General features: G+C 34.0%; 1 protein-coding gene across 1 annotated transcript in view; it reads right to left on the bottom strand.

Annotated features, from left to right (window-relative positions):
* The window catches only part of LOC148950486 (protein bark beetle-like), a 113429-nt gene extending 89076 nt beyond the window's left edge, over nt 1–24353 (bottom strand). The window contains 2 exon segments of the mRNA XM_089091877.1: nt 19312–19516; nt 24264–24353. Of these exon segments, the coding sequence (XP_088948003.1) occupies nt 19312–19516; nt 24264–24353 (295 nt within the window).
* Nucleotides 24354–24545: the final 192 nt, after the last annotated feature.

Here is a 24545-nt window from a genome sequence, read left to right as displayed (position 1 = left end):
AAATTTTTGCCCCCCCCCCCTCCCCATTTTTTTTTTTTTTTAACATGATATATTTTTTTCAACTTTTTTTTTTAAATGTCTTCGAATGAGATTAAACAAAATTAAATTCAGTAGTGTTATGTAGTGGTTTAACTTGTCAAAGTTACATTATATTGATTTTTCAAATTTCATTTTGAATTTCTTTCGTTGAAATGCAAGAGTTGGAATATTTCAGTAGTGTTTTGTTGTGCTTTACCTTGTCAAAGTTACATTTTCTTGATTTTTCTAAGTTCCTTTTGTATTTCTTTAGTTGAAATGCAAGAGTTTGATTATTTAAGTAGCGTTTTGTTGTGCTTTACATTGTCACAGTTACATTCTTTTGATTTTTTATAGTTCATTTTGTATTTATTTTGTTGAAATGAAGGAGTTGGAATATTTTAGCAGTGTTTTGTCGTGGTTTACCTTGTTAAAGTTACATTGTCTCGATTTTTCAAAGTTAATATAGAATTTTTATCGTGAAATGCAAGAGTTGGAATATTTCAGTAATTTTTTGTCATGATTTACCATAGCACAGTTATATTCTCTTGATTTTTCAAAGTTCATTTTGAATTTATTTGGTGAAATGCAAGAGTTGGAATATTTCAGTAGTGTTGTGTCGTGGTTTACCTGGTCACTGTTACATTCTCTTGATGTTTAAAAGTTCAGTTTATATTTTTTTTTTTTTTGAAATGCAGGAGTTTGAATATTTAATTAGTGATTTGTTGTGCTTTACATTTTAACAGTTATATTCTCTTGATATTTAAAAGTTCGTTTTTTATTTATTTATCTGAAATTTATGAATTGTAATATTTCAGTAGGGTTTTGTTGTTCTTTACATTGTTAGTGTTACATTCTCTTTATTTTTCAAAGTTCTTTTTGTATTTCTGTTGTTGAAATGCAAGAGTTGTAATATTTCAGTAGTGTTTTGTAGTGATATACAATGTCATAGTTACAGTATCTTGATTTTTCAAAGTTAATTTTGAATTTCTTTCGTGAAATGCAAGAGTTGGAATATTTCAGTAGTGTTTTGTCGTGGTACCTTGTCACAGTTACATTCTCTTGATTTTTCAAAGTTCATTTTGGATTTCTTTTGTTGAAATGCAGGAGTTGGAATATTTCAGGAGTGTCTTGTTGTACTTTAACTTGTCACTGGTACATTCTCTAGATTTTTCAATTTTGATTTTGGATTTAGATCCGTGAAATGCAATATCTGGAATATTTCAAAATTGGTTCAGTGTTGTTTACATAGTCACTGTTAAATTCTAATGATTTTTCAATTATCGTTGATGATTAATGTCGTGGCATTCAATTGAATTACTATTTAAGACTGGTTTTGTTGTGCCATACCTTTTAACAGATAATTTATCCTTCTTTTTCTTAGTTCATTTTGAATTTCTTTAGTTGAAATGCAAGAGTTGGAATATTTCAGTAGTGTTTTGTTGTGCTTTACCTTGTCACAGTTACATTCTCTTTATTTTTCAAAGTTCATTTCGAATTTTTATCGTGAAATACAAGAGTTGAAATATTTCAGTAGTGTTTTGTCGTGGTTTACCATGTCACAGTTACATTCTCTTGATTTTTCAAAGTTCATTTCGAATTTCTTTCGTGAAATGCAAGAGTTGGAATACTTCAGTCGTGTTTTGTCGTGGTTTACCATGTTACAGTTACATTCTCTTGATTTTTCAAAGTTCATTTTAATTTCTTTCGTGAAATGCAAGTTGGAATATTTCAGTAGTGTTTTGTCGTGATTTAACCATTCACAGTTACATTCTCTTGATTTTTCAAAGTTCATTTTGGATTTCTTTTGTTGAAATGCAGGAGTTGGAATATTTCAGTAGTGTTTTGTTGTGCTTTACCTTGTCACAAATACATTCTCTTGGTTTTTCAAAGTTCATTTTGAATTTCTTTCGTGAAATGCAAGAGTTGGAATATTTCAGTATTGTTTTGTATTTTGCATAATTTTCTTACAAGATACTAGAGTTTACGGCCAAAAACCAAATTGATCAACTTGGAGAAAGTTCAAATAGAATCGTTACTGATATTGATATTTGTGCGTAAATCACAAACTGACAAAAAATATCCAGAACTTTTTTTCGTATAGCCTTGACTTTGAAAACATTTCTTCATCTTTATTGGGTTTTGAAATATCATGCAAAATCAAACTAACCGAACAATCGCTGAATTGTTAAATTTTGATCACAAAATAGAATTTTAAAACATGATTGATTCGTTTATGTGCAATTTGAAGCAATTGAAAAGAACGAACTGTCTGATTAATAATTAAAAAAAAAGTAAATTCGAAATTTATCTATGATTCAATTCCAATGTTTGCCTGCTCTGAGTGTTTAAAATTATTTCACGACATTATTTTATTTTTTTTTCTTGCCCCAACTATTTTTTTTTATCATGAACCATTTAGAGATCAATTTGATTAACCTGGAGAAAGTTCAAGTAGAATCGTTAATGATATTAACATTAGTGCGTAAACTACAAACTGACAAAAATATCTAGAACTTTTTTTCTTATAGTCTTGATTTGTAGCAAATTTCTTCTTTTGTAGGTGTGTCTTGTCTAAAACCTATAGTTTGGGATGCTATTTGAGCTTTTCAGAGCTAGCTTTCTTAGTTTCTCATAGGTGTGTGTTGTCTGAAACCTGCAATTTGAGGTGGGTAGTTTGCTATTTCTGACTTTTCAGAGCTAGGTTTCTTAGTCTCTCATAGGTGTGGGTTGTCTAAAACCTACAATTTGGGGTGGGTAGTTTGCTATTTCTGACTTTTATGCGCTAGGTTTCATAGCCTTTTGTATGTGTCTGTTGTCTGAAACCTTTAGTTTGGGATGTTATTTGAGCTTTTCAGAGCTAGTTTTCTTAGTCCCTCATAGGTTTGTGTTATCTGAAACCTACAATTTGGGGTGTTTAGTTTGCTATTTTTGACTATTTTGAGCTAGGTTTCATAGCCGTTTGTAGATTTGTATTGTCTGAAACCCATAGTTTGGGATGCTATTTGGGGTTTACAGAGCTAGGTTTCTTACTCTCTCATAGGTGGGTGTTGTCAGAAACCTAAATTTTGAGGTGGGTAGTTTGATATTTCTGGCTTTTCAGAGCTAACTTTCTTAGTGTTACATAGGCGTGTGTTGTCTAAAACCTACAATTTGAGGTGAAGAGTTTGCTATTTCTGTCTTTTATGAGCTAGGTAACAAACTATTTCTGTAAAATCTGAGCTAATAAGGGTTTTTGACCGTAAACTCTAGTTTTTGTAAGAAAATTATGGAAAATACAATTCTCTGGTTCAAATATGAAACTTAAGTTTATTTTTGGATTGAAAAATAAAACTATTTCTAGAAAATCTGATTTAAAACGGTTTTTGACAGTAAACTCTATTATTTTATATGAAAATTATGGAAAATACAATTTATTGGCTCATAGGTGAAAATTAAGTCCAGTTATGGATCGAAAAATAAAGTATTTCTGTAAAATCTGAGCTAAAAAGGGTTTTTGGCCGTAAACTCTAGTTTTTTTATAAGAAAATTATGGAAAATATAATTCCCTGGTTCAAATATGAAACTTAAATCTATTTTTGGATCAAAAAATAAAACTATTTTCGAAAAATCTGTGATAATAAGGGTTTTTGGCCGTAAACTCTAGTTTCTTGTAAGAAAATTATGGAAAATACAATTCTCTAGTTCAAATGTGAAACTTAAGTCCAGTTTTGGATACTCATAATGATGAGGACTGATGGTTCTAATTCAATATTTTTTCCATAAAAACAGAAAATGCTGTGTCGTTTACTACGCTGCATTTCCTTCAGCGGCGACAATCCTCAATAACGGTGACTGAGAGGTTCCCAGTCTTTCGGCTACCCCGGCAGGGTCTAGGCAGCCCTTTAAAGAGGCCTTTGTTCTTAGAACTAGATTTAATGCCTTGTCGCAGTTGTATTACTAGAAAAGATCCTCCCAAGACGGTATTCTACGTCAACATGCAATTAAACGCATTACGGGGAGATAGTTTGAAAATCACAAGACGTTTACACATATCTGTGGGCCTCGCTTTCGGGTCTTCCACTTTACTACCCATTTTGCTACTACTTCTATTGCTACTACTACCTGTTATTACTGCCAACTATTATCGAAATAATAGTTACCACTCCTAAATCAGCAATAAATGGCAATTTCTATCAAAAGACAGTTTTCTTTAAACTTATTTTTAATTTTTCGTTACAATGGGCCTTGGTTTACTCTTAACCATGACACATGATCTTAAAATAGCAATAAAATTCCAGTGCACGTGATAATTAGATTTTGTGAAATTGCTGTATTGACTGTCTAGGAAGCGACTTCAATCGATATAGAATTTTAATAAAGAATTTGTTCATTTTTTTTATAATTTCCTGAATTAAATTCCTGTATTTTGCATCCAAGAGGTGAATTCAGGAAACTGTTTGTTACTTGATAACCCACTTAATTACTTTCTTACCTACTTACTTAAAATTTTTACATAATGAGATAATAATATATCCAACAACGGATGTTGATAAAGAATTTATTCATTCTGATAGCTAGAATTTGTCAATGTTATCCCATGTGTCTGACAATAGATGTATGCAACTTACTTTTCTTACATATCCGATGTTTTAATATAAATTCTAAACGTTTGATATGCTAGCTTACTCTAAAAATAATGAGCACATATCAAGGTAATGCATAAAATATTTTTAATAAGATAATGCTATGTAGAATATTAATACCAAAATATATTATGATACATTATTAATATCAATGATTAACTTTGGACATTTTGAATCTGTTCCATAAGATAGTTCACCATGTTCTCTCTTGATATTATAGCTATTGTCTTCTCTTGGTTCGTAATTAGTAGAATAATCATTATTCCATTTAGAGTCACACACAATTTTCACTGGTGTCTCATCAACAGGCTCAATATGCTTTTCGTCTTTGGTATTATTTGGTTCATTGACTGTTTGATCAGTGGCAGTGACGTTTGCTGATGCTTTGTTTTTCATCGATTCATCTTCATATTCCATAGTGATATTTTCTGCCAATGTCCTTTTTATTTTAATTGCAATTTCACTGTCTATTATAGCATTATTTTTACACAGGTAACAGTTTCAGCACGTAGACAAGATATTGCTTACAATATTAGTAGAAGAGTAGGCCTTTCTTTTATTGACCTTCCGTTGAATACTAATACTCGAAAGCTGACGATTGGATATATCAGTAGGTAATGTGTTACTTGCAAAAGTAGCAAGGAGTTGTCCTCTATCATCAACGATTATTTTTATGTTGGCATTCTCTTTGAGTGCAATCATCTCTGCAGATCTCAATCTCGCATAACCACCAACATAAGAGTTGAATTTTTTCGCTATTCCAAAGAAATTGAATTCCTTACTGCCATGACAATGCATGCATACATTTCCAATAGTGGTACCACTTGTACTTGTTTCATAGTTTAAATACTTCTCCTTGTCGGCATTCAATGCTACAATAACCTTGTTATGTGAACACACTTTATTAAAATGCTCCATTTTCACTTTTTTTAAGATATGACTTATGTGTTTATCGTTTCACTGCGTAAAAAATACTGATTTAATACATACAATCGACTATGTAGTGTCAATAACCAGGCATAGAATACCAATGGGAAAGCCACATAATATATCTGACCAATCATAGAGTAGAATTGTTAGAGCCGTAGGCATATTTTGTCATTTTAAGATACATACAAAAAAAATAAATAAATAAATAAAGTTGAATAATTTCGAAGTTTAAAAAAATAGTCTGTTTTTGTGGAAAAAATATTGAATTAGAATCACCAGTCCTCATCATTATTAGTATCCAAAACTGAACTTAAGTTTCACATTTGAACCAGGAAATTATGTTTTCCATAGTTGTCTTACAAGAAACTAGAGTTTACGGTCAAAAACCCTTATCAACTCAGATTTTACGGAAATAGTTTTATTTTTCGATCCAAAAATAGACTTAACTTTCACATTTGAACCAGGGAATTATATTTTCCATAATTTTCTTATAAAAAAAACTATAGATTACGGCCAAAAACCCTTGTTAGATCAGATTTTACAGAAATACTTTATTTTTAGATCCATAACTGAACTAAATTTTCACCTACCATCCACTAAACTGTATTTTCCATAATTTTCATATAAAATAATAGAGTTTATTGTCAAAAACCGTTTTCGATCAGCTTTTCTAGAAATGGTTTTATTTTTCGATCCAATAATAGACTTAAGTTTCATATTTGAATCAGAGAGTTATATTTTCCATAATTTTTTTACAAAAAACTAGAGTTTACGGCCAAAAACCCTTATTAGCTCAGATTTTACAGAAATAGTTTGTTACCTAGCTCATAAAAGCCAGAAATAGCAAACTCCTTACCTCAAATTGTAGGTTTTAGACAACACACGCCTATGAGATACTAAGAAAGTTAGCTCTGAAAAGCCAAAAATATCAAACTACCCACCTCAAAGTGGAGGTTTCTGACAACACACCTATGAGAGACTAAGAAACCTAGCTTTGAAAAGCCCAAAAAGCATCCCAAGCTATAGGTTTCAGACAAAACACACATACAAAAGGCTATGAAACCTATCTCAAAAAAGACAGAAATATCAAACTACACTCCCCAAATTGTATGTTTCAGATAGCACAAACATATGAGAGACTAAGAAAACTAGCTCTGAAAAGCTCAAATAGCATCACAAACTATAGGTTTTAGACAACACACACATACAAAAGTCTATGAAACCTAGCGCATAATAGCCAGAAATATCAAACTACCCACCTCAAACTGTATGTTTTAGACAACACACACCTATGAGAGAATAAGAAACCCAGCTCTTAAAAGTCAGAAATAGCACACTGCTCAACTGAAATTGTAGGTTTGAGACAACACACACCTATGAGAAACTAAGAAACCTAGCCCTGAAAAGTTCAAATAGGATCCCAAACTGTAGGTTTTAGACAAGCCACACGTACAAAAGAATAAATGTGCTACAAATCAAGACTATAAGAAAAAAAGTTCTGGATATAATTGTCAGATTGTATTTTACGCACTAAATATCAATATCAGTAACGATTCTATTTGAACTTTCTCCAAGTTGATCAAATTGATGTCTAAAGGGTTCATGATAAAAAAAATAGTTTGGGGCAAGAAAAAAAAAACTGAAATAATGTCGTGAAATCATTTTCAACACTCAGAGCGGGGGGACGTTGGGATTGAATCATAAAGAAATATTGAATTTACTTTTTTTTTTTAATGTGACTCAAAGACGTTTCGTTCTTTTCACTGGCTTGAAATTGCATACAAACGAGCCAATCAGGTGTTACAATCCTTTTGTTTGCTCAAAATTTGACAAAGCAACGACGGTTCGGTTAGTTTTATTTTGCATGATATTTCTAAAGCCAATTAAGATGAAGAAATGTCTTCAAAGTCAAGGCTATAAGAAAAAAAAGTTCTGGGTATTTTTTGTCAGTTTGTGATTTACGCACTAATTTCAATATCAGCAAAAATTATATTTGAATAGTTTCCAGGGTGAACAAATAGGCTTTTGATCGTAAACTCTAGTATTTTGTATGATAATTTTGCAAAATACAAAACAATAATATTCCAACTCCTGCATTTCACAAAGAAAATCCAAAATGAACCTTGAAAAACCAAGAGAATGTAATTGTGACAAGGTAAAGCACAACAAAACACTACTGAAATATTCAAACTCCAGGATTTCAACAAAATAAATCAAAAATGAACTTTGAAAAATCAAGAGAATCTAACTGTAACATGTTAAACCACGACAAAACACTACTTAAATAATCCAACTCTTCCATTTCACGAAAGAAATTTAAATGAAAATTGAAAAATAAAGATAATGCAACTGTGACATGGTAAACCATAACGAAACGCTGCTGAAAAATTCCAACTCTTGCATTTCACGAGAAAAATTCAAAATGAACTTTGAAAAATCAAGAGAATGTAACTGTGACAAAGGTAAAGCACAACAAAACACTACTGAAATATTCCAACTCTTGCATTTCAACAAAGGAAATCCAAAATGAACTTTGAAAAATCAAGAGAATGCAACTGTGACAAGGTAAAGCATAACAAGACACTACTGAAATATTCCAACTCCTGCATTTCAACAAAAGAAATCCAAAATGAACTTTGAAAAATCAAGAGAAAGTAACTGTGACAAGGTAAGCCACGACAAAACACTATTGAAATATTCCAGCTCTTGCATTTCACGAAAGAAATTCAAAATAAACTTTTAAAAATAAAGCGAATGTAACTGCGCCAAGGTAATCCAAGAAAAAACACTACTGAAGTATTCCAACTCTTTAATTTCAATAAATAAATTCAATATTAACTTGGAAAAATCAAGATAATGTAACTGTGACAAGTTAAACCACAACAAAACACTACTGAAATATTCAAACTATTGCAATTCAACGAAAGAAATCCAAAATTAACTTTGAAAAATCAAGAGAATGCAACTTTTACAAGGTAAACCACGACAAAACACTACTGAAATATTCCAACGCTTGCATTTGACGAAAGAAATTCAAAATGAACGTTTAAAAATCAAGAGACTCTAACTATGATATGGTAAATTAAGACAAAACACTACTTAAATATTCCAAATCTTGAATTTCACGAAAGAAATTCCAAATGAACTCTTAAAAATCAAGAGAATGTAACTGTGACAAGGTAAAGCACAAAAAAACACTAATGAAATATTTCTACTCTTGCATTTCAACGAAAGAAATTCAAAATTAACATTTAAAAATTAAGAGAATGTAACAGTGAAAATTTAAAGCACTACAAAACACTAATAAACTATTTCAACTCTTGAATTTAAACGGAAAACATTCCAAAATGAACTATAAAAATTAAAAGAATATAACAATGACAGGGTAAAGCGCAAAAAGACACTACTTAAATATTAGAACTATTGCATTTCAACAAAAAACATCCAAAATAAACTTTAAAAAATCAAGATAATGCAAATGTGACAAGGTAAAGTATAACAATACACTTCTGAAATATTACAACTCTTGAATTTCAAAAAAATAAATCCAAAATTAACTTTGAAAAATCAAAATATTGTATCATTGACAATGTAAACCACGATAAAATACTATTGAAATATTCTAACTCTTGCATGCCACGAAAAAAATTCAAAATACAGTTGGAAAAATCAAGTGAATGTAATTGTGACAAGGTAAACCACGACGAAAAACTACTTAAATAATCCGACTCTTGCATTTCATGAAATAAATCCAAAATGAACTTCTAAAAATCAATATAATGTGATATTGAAAATGTAAACCAAGACAAGCGAAGTAATAAATATTCAAAATAGTTCACTTCAACAAAAGTACTTCATTAATGATTTAAAACTCGCAAGAGAAGGCTATTATTAAAAGTCAAAGAACACCAAAACAATAATGACGCCTTCTAACTACTAAATCTTTGAGAAAGAAATTCAACTTGAACATAGAAAAAAGATAGGAATTACTATGTTAATAGCTACACCTCGACAAGACACTATGGAAATACTTCAACTCATGTATTCCAACAAAAAAATCCAAAATAAAGTTTGAAAAATGACGAGAATGTAGCTGTGACAAGGTAAACCACGACAAAACATTACTGAAATATTCCAACTCTTGCATTTCACGAAAGAAATTCAAAATGAACTTGGAAAAATCAAGAGAATGTAACTGTGACATGGTAAACCACGACAAAACACTACTTAAATATTCCAACTCTTGCATTTCACGAAAGAAATTCAAAATGAACTTTGAAAAATCAAGAGAATGTAACTGTGACAAGGTAAAGCACAACAAAACACTACTGAAATATTCCAACTATTGCATTTCAACGAAAGAAATAAAAAATGAACTTTAAAAAATCAAGAGAATGTAACTTTGACAAGGTAGATCACAACAAAACACTACTGAAATGTTCCAACTCTTGCATTTCAATGAAAGAAATACAGAATGAACTTTGAAAAATCAAGAAAATGTAACTGTGACAAGGTAAACCTGACGAGGTAAAGCACAAAAAGACACTACTGAAATATTCCAACTCTTGCATTTCAACGAAAGAAATTCAAAATGAACTTTGAAAAATTAAGAGAATGTAACTGTGACAAGGTAAACCACGACAGATTACTACTGAATTTAAATTTGTTTCATCTCATTCGAAGACATGTAAAAAAAAAGTTGAAAAAAATATATCATGTTAAAAAAAAATCAAAAAAAAAATAGGGAGGAGGGGGGCCAAAAAGTTGGTGGGAGGAGGTGCCCAACGAGTTTGAGGGTAAGGGACCTTTGGAGAGTTAATGTTTCTGCTGGTTAGTGTCGTTGGTGCTTATGATCCTTGATGGTTCGTACTCCCCTACACCCTACTACTTGATTTGCAATGATTTCTAAGGTTTGTTCTGAATTTCATTATTGAACTTCTTTTTTTGTCATCTAAATCCCTCTTAGTATCAACTTTTTAGTATACTAAAATGTTAGACCCTATTTTAAATTGACAATACTATTCAAACGTCACTTGTGTATTATACAGTAAACCATCAACTCATCTCTCCAAAAAATATTTTATTCAGAGATTTCATGTTAAAAAATTATCCAATCCACTAATTAGAATCAATCACACTCCTATTATTCAAAACATTAATATTCCACCTCAAATACCTCATTCTATCAAATTTTCAACTTGATATGCGTAGCCTACTGGCAGGAACCAATGGGGATATCCTCGCTCGTAATTGCTAATCACCTTAACCCTTTTATTCATCGTCAAGTACATGCTCCAAAAATATTTTATTCAGAGATTTCATGTTAAAAAATTATCCTATCACTAATTACCCCTTTTTTACTCATTAAACCAGACTATACCCACCGAACCAGACTATACCCACCAAACCAGATTAGACCCACCAAACCAGATTATACCCACCAAACACGTACGCAAGTAACACCGGAAGGAACATAAAGGCGGCAAAGTATAACGTAACATACTACTTGGGTCTTATTTTTTTCCAATCCTTTTTGTACGATCGTTAAATTCTCCTTGCAAAGTAAATCTTCCTTTCCTTCCAAAAAGGGAAACATCTTCTCGTTCTTTTCCATACAGTTTCAAACACCTTTACAAAAGTTTGATATATTCCCCAAAAGTTTCTGCAGATCGCTCCTTAAAGTTTCTGCTACGCTTTTCTTATCACTGATTGTGATACCTGCTTTCATTTTTAACTGTGATAAGTCCAGACCGACTACTTCCTTTCGACTCATAGGCAGCACAAAAGCGCTGCCTAAGTAAAGAACGATGTGGGCACAATGTATTATTATTAATTTTTTTTTCGTGGTCTTAGACCAGGGCACTTCGTATCGAAGAAGTTGTCGTAGAACCTTCGAAAAGGACATATTCGATTGGAAATTGAGGTGACTAGTGCCCTTTTTAATAGTCAAAAGTGATTGGAGGGCAACTAGCCCCCCCACGCCCAACATTTCCCCAAACACTTCCAATAAAAATTTTGAGATAGCAATTTTGTTCAGCATAGTTGATTTCCAGAAAGAAAACATATTTTTGAGGAGGACACTCCCCCCCAACCCTCAGGGCAAGGGTTTTAAGTTATGCCCTGGGGGCATATAAGAACGATGTTGGCACATTGTATTATTATTTTATTTTTTTAGAGCATGGCACTTTGTATCGAAGAAGTTGTCGTAGAAACTTCGAAAAGGGCTCATTCAATTGGAAATTGGAATGGCTTGTGCCCTTGTTGATTGCCGAGAGTGATTGGAAGGCAACTAACACCCCTTCCACGCCCACCATTTCTTAAAACACATCCAATCAAAATTTTTGAGATAGCCATTTTGTTCAGCGTAGTTGATTCCCAGATAGGAATTATGTTTTTGACGAAGACACTCCCCCACAGCCTTCAGGGTAAGGGTTGTAAGTTATGTCATGGGGGCATATAAGGTTTTTATAGAAGGCGTTGTCGTAGAAACTTCAAAAAAAGCTCATTCGATTGGAAACTCAAATGGGTAGTGCCCATTTTCAATAGTCGACAGTTAATTAAGGGCAACTAAACCCCCTCTCAAGCCCACCTTTTTCCCAACCACATCCAATCAAAGTTTTAATACTGCCATTTTATTCAACATAGTATCAAGTTCTGAAAATTAGGTATTTTAGGTTGACAACCTCCCCCCCCCCACAGCCCTCAGGAAAAGAGGTGTAAGTTAGTCTCGGGGGGCATATAAGGTTTTTATTGAAAGCGTTGTCGTAGGCTCATTCAATTGGAAATTGAAAGGGCTAGTGCCTTTTTTAATAGTTGAAATTGATTGGAGAGCGACTAACGCCCCTCTCACACCCACCATTTTCCCAAACACATCCAATCAAAATTTTGAGATATTCATTTTGTTCAACGTAGTTGAAAGTTCTGGAAATTAGGTATTTTAGGATGATAACCCCCTCAGAGCCCTCAGTGCAAGGGTTGTAAGTTATGCCCTGGGGACATCTAAGGTTTATATAGAAAGTTGTTGTAAAAATTTTAAAAAGGGCTCATTTAATTGGAAATTGAAATTGCCCTTTTAATTTAATAGTCATAAGTGAGAGGAGAGTAATTAACCACCCTCTCCCGCCCACCATTTCCCCAATAACATTCAATCAATCAATCAATCAATCAATTTTATTCAATAAATAAACTCAACAAAATACACTTCAATATAAATTCCCCCGTAAGGCTCTATGGCCAGGAAAAAAAACAGGGGAGAAACAAAAATGAAACAAATACTTAAAAAACAAACATATTTTCAACATCATACATTCACACCTTTGAGACTCAACAAAAGAGAAATCATAAGATAAAAAAAATCATAAGATACAATGATCCACATTAAAAAAAAAAAAAAAAAAAAAAAAAAAAAAAAAACGGGTGGCAGCTTCGTGCAGACACAGGGAGCGTTTTCCAAATAATGTTGAAGTTGTCAGAGGGTTGAAATCAGACCTCACTCATGGAGCATGAAGAATCTGTAAATTGCTGGAAGTGCGGAGATGATAAGTCGATTGATCAGAAACAAAAGATATATTATTACATAGAGCAGCAGGAAGATGGCAGTGCAACTGTAAAAAGATGAAATAAGAACAAGAAAGAAAATAGAGAAATTTCTAATCAAGCAAGGTTTTAAGTGAAGATCGGTTAGTTTCCTTAATAAGAGTCCTTGCTTTATCATAAAGTTTTGAAAGTGGCATCAGAGACGAGGGAAAAGTTGTCATCCAAATAACAGAACAATATGAAACATAAGACTAAACTAGGCTGTAGAACAAGATTCTAAGAATCGACCCTGGAAATATGTGTTTAAGCTTTCTAAGGATTCCAAGACTCCTGGAGACTTTCATTTTAATCAGGTCAATATGTTGCTTGAAGGAAAGATTTCCGTCAAGCAAGATGCCTAGGAATCAAAAATAATGATCCCTAGGTCTACTTAGAGAACCTCTTGATACGTGTATTTCATTTAAGTCAGGGCAAGCCTTTGAAACTCTGGAGAAAATGAGAAAAAAGGACTTCCCGACATTTAAGGCAAGATAATTTACATCAAACTATTGGATAACTCTTTCGAAAAGGGCATTTATCTTTGAACGAAGATCAGACCCAGTTTTGCCAGCTGTGCCAAGAGTTCTGTCATCAGCAATAGTAATAAGTGCATCCGGTAAGGACAAACTCCTGTCACGATTAATGACGGATGCTGGTTGACATAGCCGACAGCAAATGGTAAGTTTTAAATTTTGAACCGCATTAATAAGATCATTGACGTATATTAAAAAGAGCGTCGGGCCAATAACAGGTCCTTGTGGAATGCCGAACTCTATTCCCGAAAGGGTTAGAAAAGTGCGGATCAACCGAGATGACTTGACCAGATAAATATGATAGAAATCAAGACTAAGCATTCTCTCTTATGCCAATATGGGACAGTTTCCAAAGAAAAATCTTGTGTGTTAATGAGTCAAATGCTTTTCGTACATTGAGAAAAAGAGCAGCAGATATCAGACCAGAGTCAAGAACTGAATGTAAATAATTCAAAAGAGTTGCACATGCATGCTCAGTTGAGTGCTTCGCCCTGTGCTACATGGCTTCGTTTTTGACGATTTTAAATTATGATTGATTTTCTTATATATAAGCAATGTTTCATTGTATTTAAACATCTATATACAGTGTGTTTAGCTGTCAGAAAACCCTATTGTAGAGATCATGATGGCTTCAGCTACATACAAGATTGAAAGTCTCACAGAATTTCTATCCATATGAACAATAATAACCCAATCTGGAAAAACCAAGGAGCTGGAAAAGCCAGCTCCTTGGTTCCTCCTTGGCAACGCATCGGAAAAATCCTACGTGGAAAAAACAGGAAAATGGTCTGAGATATCACTCGTCAACACAAAATTTTGCACCAAAGTCAACGATGAAAAAATATTATCAAGCAAAGAAGCAGTAGTGTTAGTAATGCGAGTTGGAATGCATGCAGAATGTTCCACAAGCGAGCACTATTGAAAGAAAATCCAAGGACGAGGATGACCTCCGGTCACACAAATTTAGGTTGAATCACCCATAACGACAAGTTCACATAATTGAATAATCCAAAACCTCATCAAGAATCTGAAGGAAAGAGGGAACATACCCACTAGGAGACCGGTATATATTACCAACAATCAAAGTTTTAGCTTGGGTTTTAATCTCAATAAATATAAATTCAAAAATTCCTTCTTCATTTCTTGACAGGTCACGTCTATTCAGTACGGAAGACATTCCGAAACATAAACAGCAACCCCACCTCTCATGGACGTAGGCAGCATATTGTCTGGGGGGGGGGGGGCAGTCGATAGTGTGATGGCGTTTTATCAACTGCTTTTTCCAAACCAACTGCGTTTTCAGCCCTATCTAATTTGAATTTGAAGGTCTAGGAAGGGGGGGGGGGCAGCTGCCCCCCCTCCCTACGCCCCTGCCACCTCTTGCCAACCAACTTCGATTTAAAAAATTCCATCTTGTAACCAGAGAGATGCAATAGAGATTGATTTTTCGAATCAAGGAAAGTCTCACAAAGACCAATAAAATCAGAGTGGCCAGTACGCACTATTTTTTTCAACTCATTAAATGAAGAACAAAGCCCCTGTACATTAAGCTGAAGCACAGAGAAACTACCATTTCGTTTGGATACTTGATCTAATCTGATACATATTTACTACTAACTGAAAAATGGGGATTTGCGGGTTATTTATTAGACAGAACTACTGAATTATTAATCAAGCTAAGAAAATCTATTGGGTTATTTTTAAATTGAAGCAGTCTCTTACCCAAGAAGGAGATGTCACCCGAACTAGAATAAAACAAATTCAAATTCAAAGAAAACTAATAAAGCCAAAACAATTACATCTGAAATAAGGAATAGTGGAGAAAAAAAAATACAAACAAACACCAAAAATACATAAAAAAAATCAAAAAAATTAGGGACACAAAGGGACAAAAAAATGAAAATTAAGCAGACAGAAGAATAAAAGAAAAAGAAAAAACGAAAACAAAAAACAAACAAACAAATAATAACTTCTAATACTAAATGCAATCAGCAATAGACCTTATTTCCTTTATTGCTGAATCTAAACTAGGCTTTGCCAAAATCTGGCCCTGATCTGACCAGGCATTACGCTGACGGTACTTGTCTTTAGCCACATTCAAAATGTCCCGGCGATACTTTGTTAGGGACTCCGATATAAAAATACCAGTAGATGCAAGTCTAGGTTTTGCTTTAAACACTTTTCGGGCTACATCTTTGCTAGAAATTTAACAGTGATCGGAGCAACTCTAGTAGAACTTTCTTCAGTCTGGGGGTCTGATTATTCCGGCGGAGACGGTACACATTGATCAGATCAGAAGGCGAGAGTTCAGTCAAACTTTCAAACTTTCTATAAACTTTCAATCAAAGTTTATAGATAGCTATTTTGCTCAACGTAGTTGAAAATTATGGAAATTATGTATTTAAGGATGACAAGCCCCCCAGAGCGCCCAGGGCAAAGGTTCTAAGTTATGCCCTGGGGGCATATAAGGTTTTTATAGATATAGTTGTCGTGAAAACTTCAAAGGGGGCTCATTTAATTGAAAATTGAGAGGGCTAATGCCTTTTTTAATAGTTGAAAGTGACTGGAGGGCAACTAACCCCCGTCTCACGACCACCAATTTCCCAAACACATCCAATAAAAATTTTGAGATAGCCATTTTGTTTAACGTAGTTGAAAGTTCTGGAAATCAGGTCTTAGCGGATAACAACCCCACTAACAGGCCTTAGGGTAAGGGTTTTAAATTAAAGAAATTAACATGAGAAGGGCTCAAGATCCCTATGCTTTCCCATGGCCAGAACATAATTTGCACTTTACTGAAAAAATATAAATGTTTATGCTTTTATAATGTTTTTAATAAATGTTATATCAGTATATTTGTATTAAACTGACATTGCACATTCATTTGTATTTTTTTCAGTAAAGTGCAAATTATGTTCTGGTCTTGGGAAGGCATAGGGGTTTTCCGCCCAACTTCTGTTAATTTCTGCTCGTTTTGAGTTTGACTCGGTTATTTATTGTAATTTCTGTTCGTTATGGGTTTCATGTATTTGTTGATACTGATTTGTGGTATTTTCACGCTTGGTAGATTATTTGATTTTATTTTTGCTGATTTTTTGTTTAATTGAGTTCTTTACTTTTCATTGAAAAACTTATTGTGTGGAAAAAGTTTTTTTTAATTAATTCGTAAAATAACAAAACAATATTTTAAATTATGCTGTCTAGGTGCATCAACCCGATTCTCGGCAATTTAATCCAGAACTTTCATTTCACATCTCCTTAATCAACAATTTAACGCCTTCGGCACTTCCTTTACTTTCTTCTTATTTTCGTAAGATCTACCACTCAGAAACTTTTTATACAAAACCTATTCCTCGTCTTTCAAGCTTGAAGTGTTTCACTAACATTCCTCCCAGAGCTACTGCGCAGTCTATTTTCCTAAACTATTCAATAGGTCTTCTTTATTATCCCGTTTCATAACCAACTGTTCTCACGGAATTTTCCTTAAATAAATAAACTTCCTATATTTCAGCTTTAGGTAGGCAAGTATTAAGTGCTGGTTTTGATTTCCCATCAATAACGGTATGTCTATATACCCTAATGTCCTGCATAATCAGTAAGGTTAGCCGTGTTACCATCATGCGAGAAACATGTTAACTTATGGGTCATTATATTACTAATCATTGCATTGGTTATAACTATGATAAGGATCATGCATCTATCCCTATTCGTATCATTATGGGCAAGAAAATACTGTATTTCTACCTGGAATCTTTTTTACTTCTTCCAGCAACTATCTGTAAAATCCAACTACTCTTACTACTGACTTACTACTTTCTCCAGCTGTCGGTTCTACAAGGAGAGAAGGGGTGTACACCATGTACTTGTTCTGTTACGAAGTGCGCAACTAGAATTCTATTGTTAGCTCCTTCCCAGTCTAAGAAGGATTTAAGGCCTTGCTTATTCAAAATACGTCCTAATCCCTAACCATATATCCATATAATTAAATAAATCCTACACATCTAATTTCCTGTTTCCTTGCCCTGGTAAATGAGTTTCCGAACTCATAACAAGTTCGGTTCAAAAGGGTTTGATTCGTCAGTCAAAATGTCAATGCTAAGTTATATAATATCATATAATATAATAATTGCTTTCAAACAATGTTCCATTTGTTATAACTCATTCTAAAATCCAAAGCTCTTAAGCCAGCTTACAACCGTACAGCAATAACTACCAAAACCTTCAGTAAGAGAAAGAATTTGCGCAAGTCTAGGTCTATCTTAGTCACTAAAGGCTTTTTGGCGATGGCCTTCTATCAACAAAAGCTTACGTCCTGCACAAGCACCCTCAGGTCAACTACTTCCAACTTATTATACATTCATATCTGCAGATAAAACATTACGATGAGGAGGCAAACCAAAATGAATAGCATATATAGGAAGATATTCGTCAGCTCAAAATAGCAAACAAAAGAATTATCTTTTGATACAAAGTCAATGGTAGAAACTGGTCAGAAAAAACTAAAGGCTATGTTCACAGGGTGTCACATGGGTACACAGGTCTTGTTTTCCATTTGTTACTTCTGCACTGTAAGATTTTTTCTAGGTCCGTGTTTCATCTAGACTTGATTTGCACACTAGATACGGAGTCGGTAGATAAAACTATTGACAAATGAATGCACATAAACCCCCTTAAAGTGCCACTCAATAGAGCAAATAAAACCGTTAAATAAATTTGATTCGCTCTCCTGTCAGTCACTTTGGCTAAAGAAGGTAAAATAGTATCACGGACACATCCTAATTTGTAAAAAAAACACATTCACAACTCGTTTTAGGTTTGAAAGAGCGAGGCATGAAAATTTAGAGGCATTCGCAGCATCGAGTACACCAAAATATATTCGACATACATTTTTCTGCAAAAAGGTTAAGAGCTACCACATCTGTTGATTTATCTGTAATACAAGTGCCCTATATCTCCTTACCACGGTTTAAAGATATATTAGGGCCGTTCTTTTGCACTAAGATCTTACATCTAAGATCTGACATATTTGTGCAAAGATTTCCGTTCTTTTAATTCGTCTTTGTTCTAAGATCTTACAGCTCACTGATGTTAGCAAAAACTGTAAAGGACGCCATCTTTCTGCCATATAGAACAATGATGAGAAAACTGATGATATACTCATCATTGTTCTTAGACCGCTGATCAGAGCAGAATGATGAAAGACGTTTGCAAAAGAACGTTATAAGATGCAAGATCTTAGTGCTAAGATTTCACTTTTAAGGGTTCTTTGTCAAAAGATGTAAGATCTTAGCACAAAGATAAGTAAAAGAACAGCCCTATTGATTTCAGAACCGCTTCGTATTTGGAACGTTCTTCCTGTTTTCGTCCAGATGACAACGATATAAGCACTCCAAAGGCATTTCTCGTGAATAACTAGCGAGTAGTCTTTTTTTAAGATAAGAAATAGTTTAAGTAGTGTGCTTAGGGATTTTTTTTTCTTTTTTGTCATAGGACAAACGATATTCAAATGTAAAATCCATTCTGGCTTAGCTTTGACTGCAGCTTTAACGAGAATTAGTCACAAGAGATCTGCTTTGATACGACACTTTTTCATAAAATACATCTACAAAATAGTGAAGTTTTGGAAGACTTACCCTTTGAGTATGTAACTGTAACATTCCTTATAAACACGGGTCCATCTTTAGTAGTAATATTTACGCCAGTGTAGGCAGATCCATCTACACGAACTCCAACAAGTACAGGTGCCACACCACGACTTTGAATAGTCGCAGTAACTTGAGCGTCGAAGCCTTCACCACCCCCAACAATATCCACATATTCAAGGCGGGACTCTGAGATCTAAAAATAAACTATACATTTAGTCTAAAAATGCATTAAAGTGCAATGACGCGTAAGAGTCAAATGCTTATGTTTGGCTCTAGATCGATACACAGGATGCGTAGCTAATATGGCCGAAAAAGATGCTAAGTGTGAAACGACCTTGGTCCAGATCTTCTTGAAAAAAGTGACAGTTCTTGTCAAAAGTTTTACACTTTAATTTTATAGCAGAAACAAAATTTGCATTATTGCGAAAATGGGGAAATGAAAACAAGGCGGGCCAGGCAACAGAATAACTTTGCTATTGAATTTTTTCACAATTGAAAACCTTAATACACGGGTTTTGAGACCTCATAGACAAAAACTGGCCAAAGATGTATTATTTTCCCAATGTCTTCAATCTGTTTCGTTTTTCTGCTTACTTTCGTATTGAGCGGGTCGTCTTAGAAAAATGCAAAAAAAAGAGTTTTACAGACCTTTTTGACAAAATGTTAATTTTTGCAAGTCGCATTGCTACAGTGGCCTATACAAATTATTTCAGAAATGGATAGAATTAAAGAATCAAATGTTGGATTCCAGATTTTCATCTTCCTGGCCATTTGACCTAGGGAAATAGAGCCACGAGAACCAATCAAGGGATGGGAATGAATGGGGTGACTGTAGGGCTAGAGGGATGAAAAACTGACCCCCCTAGATTTTGAAATTGCCCCCTAGAATTAAAAATATATTTTTTCAGTGTTTAGTCTACATTGAAGAAAATCAAAACTTTACCTCCCTTAGATTTTGAACATACTTTTTTGAATCTTTATTTTTTTTTTTAAATCCTTACCCCCTGCCCCTCTTTTTTGCAAGCTGGCACCCATGGTTAGAGCCCGATCTTTTTGCGATTCTGGATGTGTGGTGACTTTCAGCTCCTTGTCTCCTTGACTTTGGGAGTTAAAGCTCCATATTCTGTTATTCTCAGAATACGCATAGATCTACTTGCAATTTTTTGTGTGCAGTTTTTTTTTCTTTTAACTATAAAGTTTCCGAGAGTAAAAACATACGTAATTCTCACAAGGGTCGAAAAAACAGTCATGAGAGAGTTGAGCTGGAATAGAATAGCCTACTTACCATTGAATTTGCCACACATGAAAACCTAATGATTTTATTAAAATAAATTGTCATATTTTGCATTGGAGTAGCATTTGAAAAATCTCCTCTTTTTTTCTTTTCTTCCTGAAGGACATCGTACTGAAAGGGTTGCCATAGTTCGCAAAAGAGCTCACTAGAAGAAGTTCTTTACCCCGCATATTTTATTGTGGCGTGTGGTGGCACATTATGGCAAAAACTAATCATTTTTAAAATAAGACTGAGTAAGAAAATCAAATGTTGAATCTATAGATTCTGAAGATTTAAGACCTTTGTACGAGAACCTTCAGTTTCTTTTTACCATTGCCTTGGTGACAAAGCTCCCCCGTTCATATATTGTGAGTACCCTATATCTTCCTACAAACCTATCTCCTGTGGACAAGATTATTATACTTGGGACGACCTTCATTTGAAAGTAAATCATGAACCCAACGAAAGTTTGTCAAAAAAAAGTTGTATCATGACAAGTTGCGGTGCCGGAGAATAATGCATAATTATTTCAGAGACGCTAGGGCCCCTTCAAACCCTGCACTTTAAATCAAAAGTTAACTTTTGCTGACAAATACTTCGAGAAAAATAATACCTTTAGTGTATTTGATTTTAGAAATAAAGCAATAACTTTACAAATTTCCTACACAATTTTCCATAATTTCTATCATCCCAAATGTATATATTCTTCCTAATGCAAGTAGGTCAGAGGTTAAATCTGAAATCATTTGAACATTCTTAAAATTAATCTCTCAGTGAAGGGTTGAATGTATGGGTCGATACCACTTTTTTGAGGCTCAAGTATCCTCTTTCCCAAAAGAGAATCCATTGATCAGCACCCTAATGCATTGTGTGCAGCTATGCAACACTATATATTACTATACTACTATATATTATATTACTATATATTACTCTATATTACTATATAACTATATATTACCCTATATAGTTGTTAGTCTTATGGATAAAAGATCTGTAAAAACACTTCATTTTTATCGACTGAGTGTAGATTTAGGGACAAATGGTATACAACACGTCGGTATGGTCGACAGATGGTATACAACACGTCGGTACACACTCTTTCACAAACTCTTAAAATTTTGCTCGATAAAATTTTGGCCTTGTTATGGCCAAAATGCTAGAATGCAGTACTTTCCTGTGACATAATCTTTTTTGTAATATAAAAATGACATTAGATTTTTAAACCTTCATTCGAATGTGCTTCAAATAGTCTATGACTAACGCTTACATATGATTAACTAAAAAAAACAAGTTTTTTTTAACTGAAAGTAAGGAGCGACATTAAAACTTAAAACGAACAGAAATTATTCCGTATATGAAAGGGGCTGTCCCCTCCTCAACGCCTCGCTCTTTACGCTAAAGTTTTTTATTGTTTTAAAAGATAAAGTGGTGAGACAGAGTCAAACTTTAGCGTAAAGAGCGAGGCGTTGAGGAGGGGGCAGCCCCTTTCATATACAGAATAATTTCTGTTCGTTTTAAGTTTTGATGTCGCTCCTTACTTTCAGTTAAAAAAAACTGTTGTTTTTTTAGTCAATTTCTGAACTTTTTTGAATTAATGCAGCTTTGATTTTTGATTCGCATATCAATTTTCCTTTTTTGGCTAATTGGCTTTCTCGAAATTTTGTTTCGACGTAACTTACGATAGAACTTACGTAACGAATTTCCATAATCGTATTCTCTTTTTATTTTATTAAGTAGTTCGCCCCCTAGTCAATACCTCGCTCTTTAAGCTACAGTTCGAATTTTGTTCCAATCACCAGCCCATGAATCACACAGACCGGTTAATTATAATATATAGCTATTTTTAAATTAAAAAAAAACTTTAGCGTAAAGAGCGAGGTATTGACTAGGGGGGAAACCCTTTCATATACGTAATAATTTCTGTTTGTTTTAAGTTTTAATGTTGCTCGTTACTTTCACTTGAAAAAACTTGTTTTTTTATTTAATTTCTGATCGTTTTTTTAATAATGCTGGGAAATCTGGCACCCCCTTCATGGAAATGTTCCTTCCCCCACGGAAATATCCTCCATGGAAATATCCTCCCTCGTCCCCCCGACTTTGGCGCCCCCCCCACTAGAAAAAAATTCCTCCTGAAAACACCTGTATACTTCCCAATAACCAATACTATATGTAAACAATGGGCAAAGTTTATAACTTGCAGTCCTTCCCCCGGGAACTGTGGGGGATTAAGTCATCCTCAAAGACATATTATTTAGGTTTTCGACTAGCAAAATGGCTATCTCAAAATTTTAATTGGGTGATTTCGGGAAAAAATGAGCGTGGGAGGAGGCCAAGTTGCCCTCCAATTTTATGGTAATTTAAAAAGGGCACTAGAACTTTTATTTTCCGCTCGAATGAGTCCTCTCGCGATATTCTAGGACTACTGGATCAATACAATCACCCCTGGGAAAATAAAACAAACAAACAAACAAACAAAAAATAAACAAATAAACACGCATCCGTGATCTTTCTTCTGGCAAAAAATACAAAATTCCACATTTTTGCAGATAGGAGCTTGTAACTTCTATAGTAAGGTTCTCTGATACGCTGAATCCGCTGGTGTGATTCTCTTTAAAATTCTATGACTATTAGGGGTTGTTTCCCCCTTTTTTCGAAAATAGGGCAAATTTTCTCTGGCGCGTAACTTTTGATGGGTAAGACTAAACTTGATGAAACTTATATATTTGAAACCAGCATAAAAATCTGATTCTTCTGATGTATCTATTGGTATAAAAATTCCGTTTTATAGGGTTTCGGTTACTATTGAGCCGGGTCACTCCTTACTTACAGCTCGTTACCACGAATTGTTTGATCACCCATGGCTAAAAAAAATAAACCCGCTTGCGTGACCATTCCACTAAAAAAAAATGTTTTGTAGATAGTGGGTTTAAGGTTCTCATACATATTGAACTTCATCTTATAGTCTTCATCAAAGTTATATTCCTTTTTTTGGGAGGGGTCAAATCTATTTTTTAAGTCTTGCACACTTTCAATTGGTGATAATTGTTGATGAGCAACTACAAAATTAGTAAATCAATTTTTGTTTCTGTTTACAAGTGTCAAAATACTTGAAAAATTGCATTCCGTTCAAATGTTTCTAAGGGGCGTTGTCTGGAATCATTATTTCCATTGTTTTTAAGGTGAGATCTTCAACCGAATGTGTTTATACAGATGACACTGGACGCCAGCATGTTGTCAGGGCTAAATCCCCCCCCCCCAAAAAAAAAAAAAAAACAACAAGACAGCATAAAATGTATATAAATGCCAAATTAGACAGATATTTTTGAATTGTATTTGATGAAAGCAAACGGATTTCACAGACGATTAGGAGGCTTTTATAAAAATATATGACAGAGACGAGGGGGAGGGGGGGCAATGTATCAATTCTAACACGGTTTTTCTTTACTTGCCGTTTACGCTACAAACGAAATTTTTGTGTTAAATAAGTAATTCTTGTATCTTTTAAAAGAGCTTTACGGGTTTGAGCGAGACTCTGTTCCCGATTCCGTGGAGTTAGAGGGGATTCTTTGTGCAGACTAATTTTTTCTTCTGTGGGGGAAGCGGAATTGTTTTTTTCCATGCTAAATTGCTGCCTCTTCTTTTTAAGGAAGAGGATTCCTGCACCTACTCTCCCCCGGAAAAGAGCTAAGACTACCGGCGTTGCTCCAATCACAGCCCAGCGGAGATAGGCAGTCCATTGGGGGCCATTCACATCCATTCCAGACCGACGCTGCCTGCTCAAAACTCACCAGTGCCAACTCCTATGCAGCCAGGTAGAAAGCTGAAAAGAGAATGGATAGTTGCTCACATGATGGGGAGCCCCACTAGCTCACCTGTACAAGCCAGTGACATCGCCACCACATCTATGCAAGAAACGGACGGCACTCAACAGCAGTCTGAATTGGAAATG

Source organism: Artemia sp. Qi Xiang Cuo, chromosome 7 (assembly GCF_049724085.1).
Source record: "Artemia sp. Qi Xiang Cuo chromosome 7, ASM4972408v1, whole genome shotgun sequence".
NCBI classification, from domain to species: Eukaryota; Metazoa; Arthropoda; class Branchiopoda; order Anostraca; family Artemiidae; genus Artemia; species Artemia sp. Qi Xiang Cuo.
This window is presented reverse-complemented; position numbering and strand designations above follow the sequence as displayed.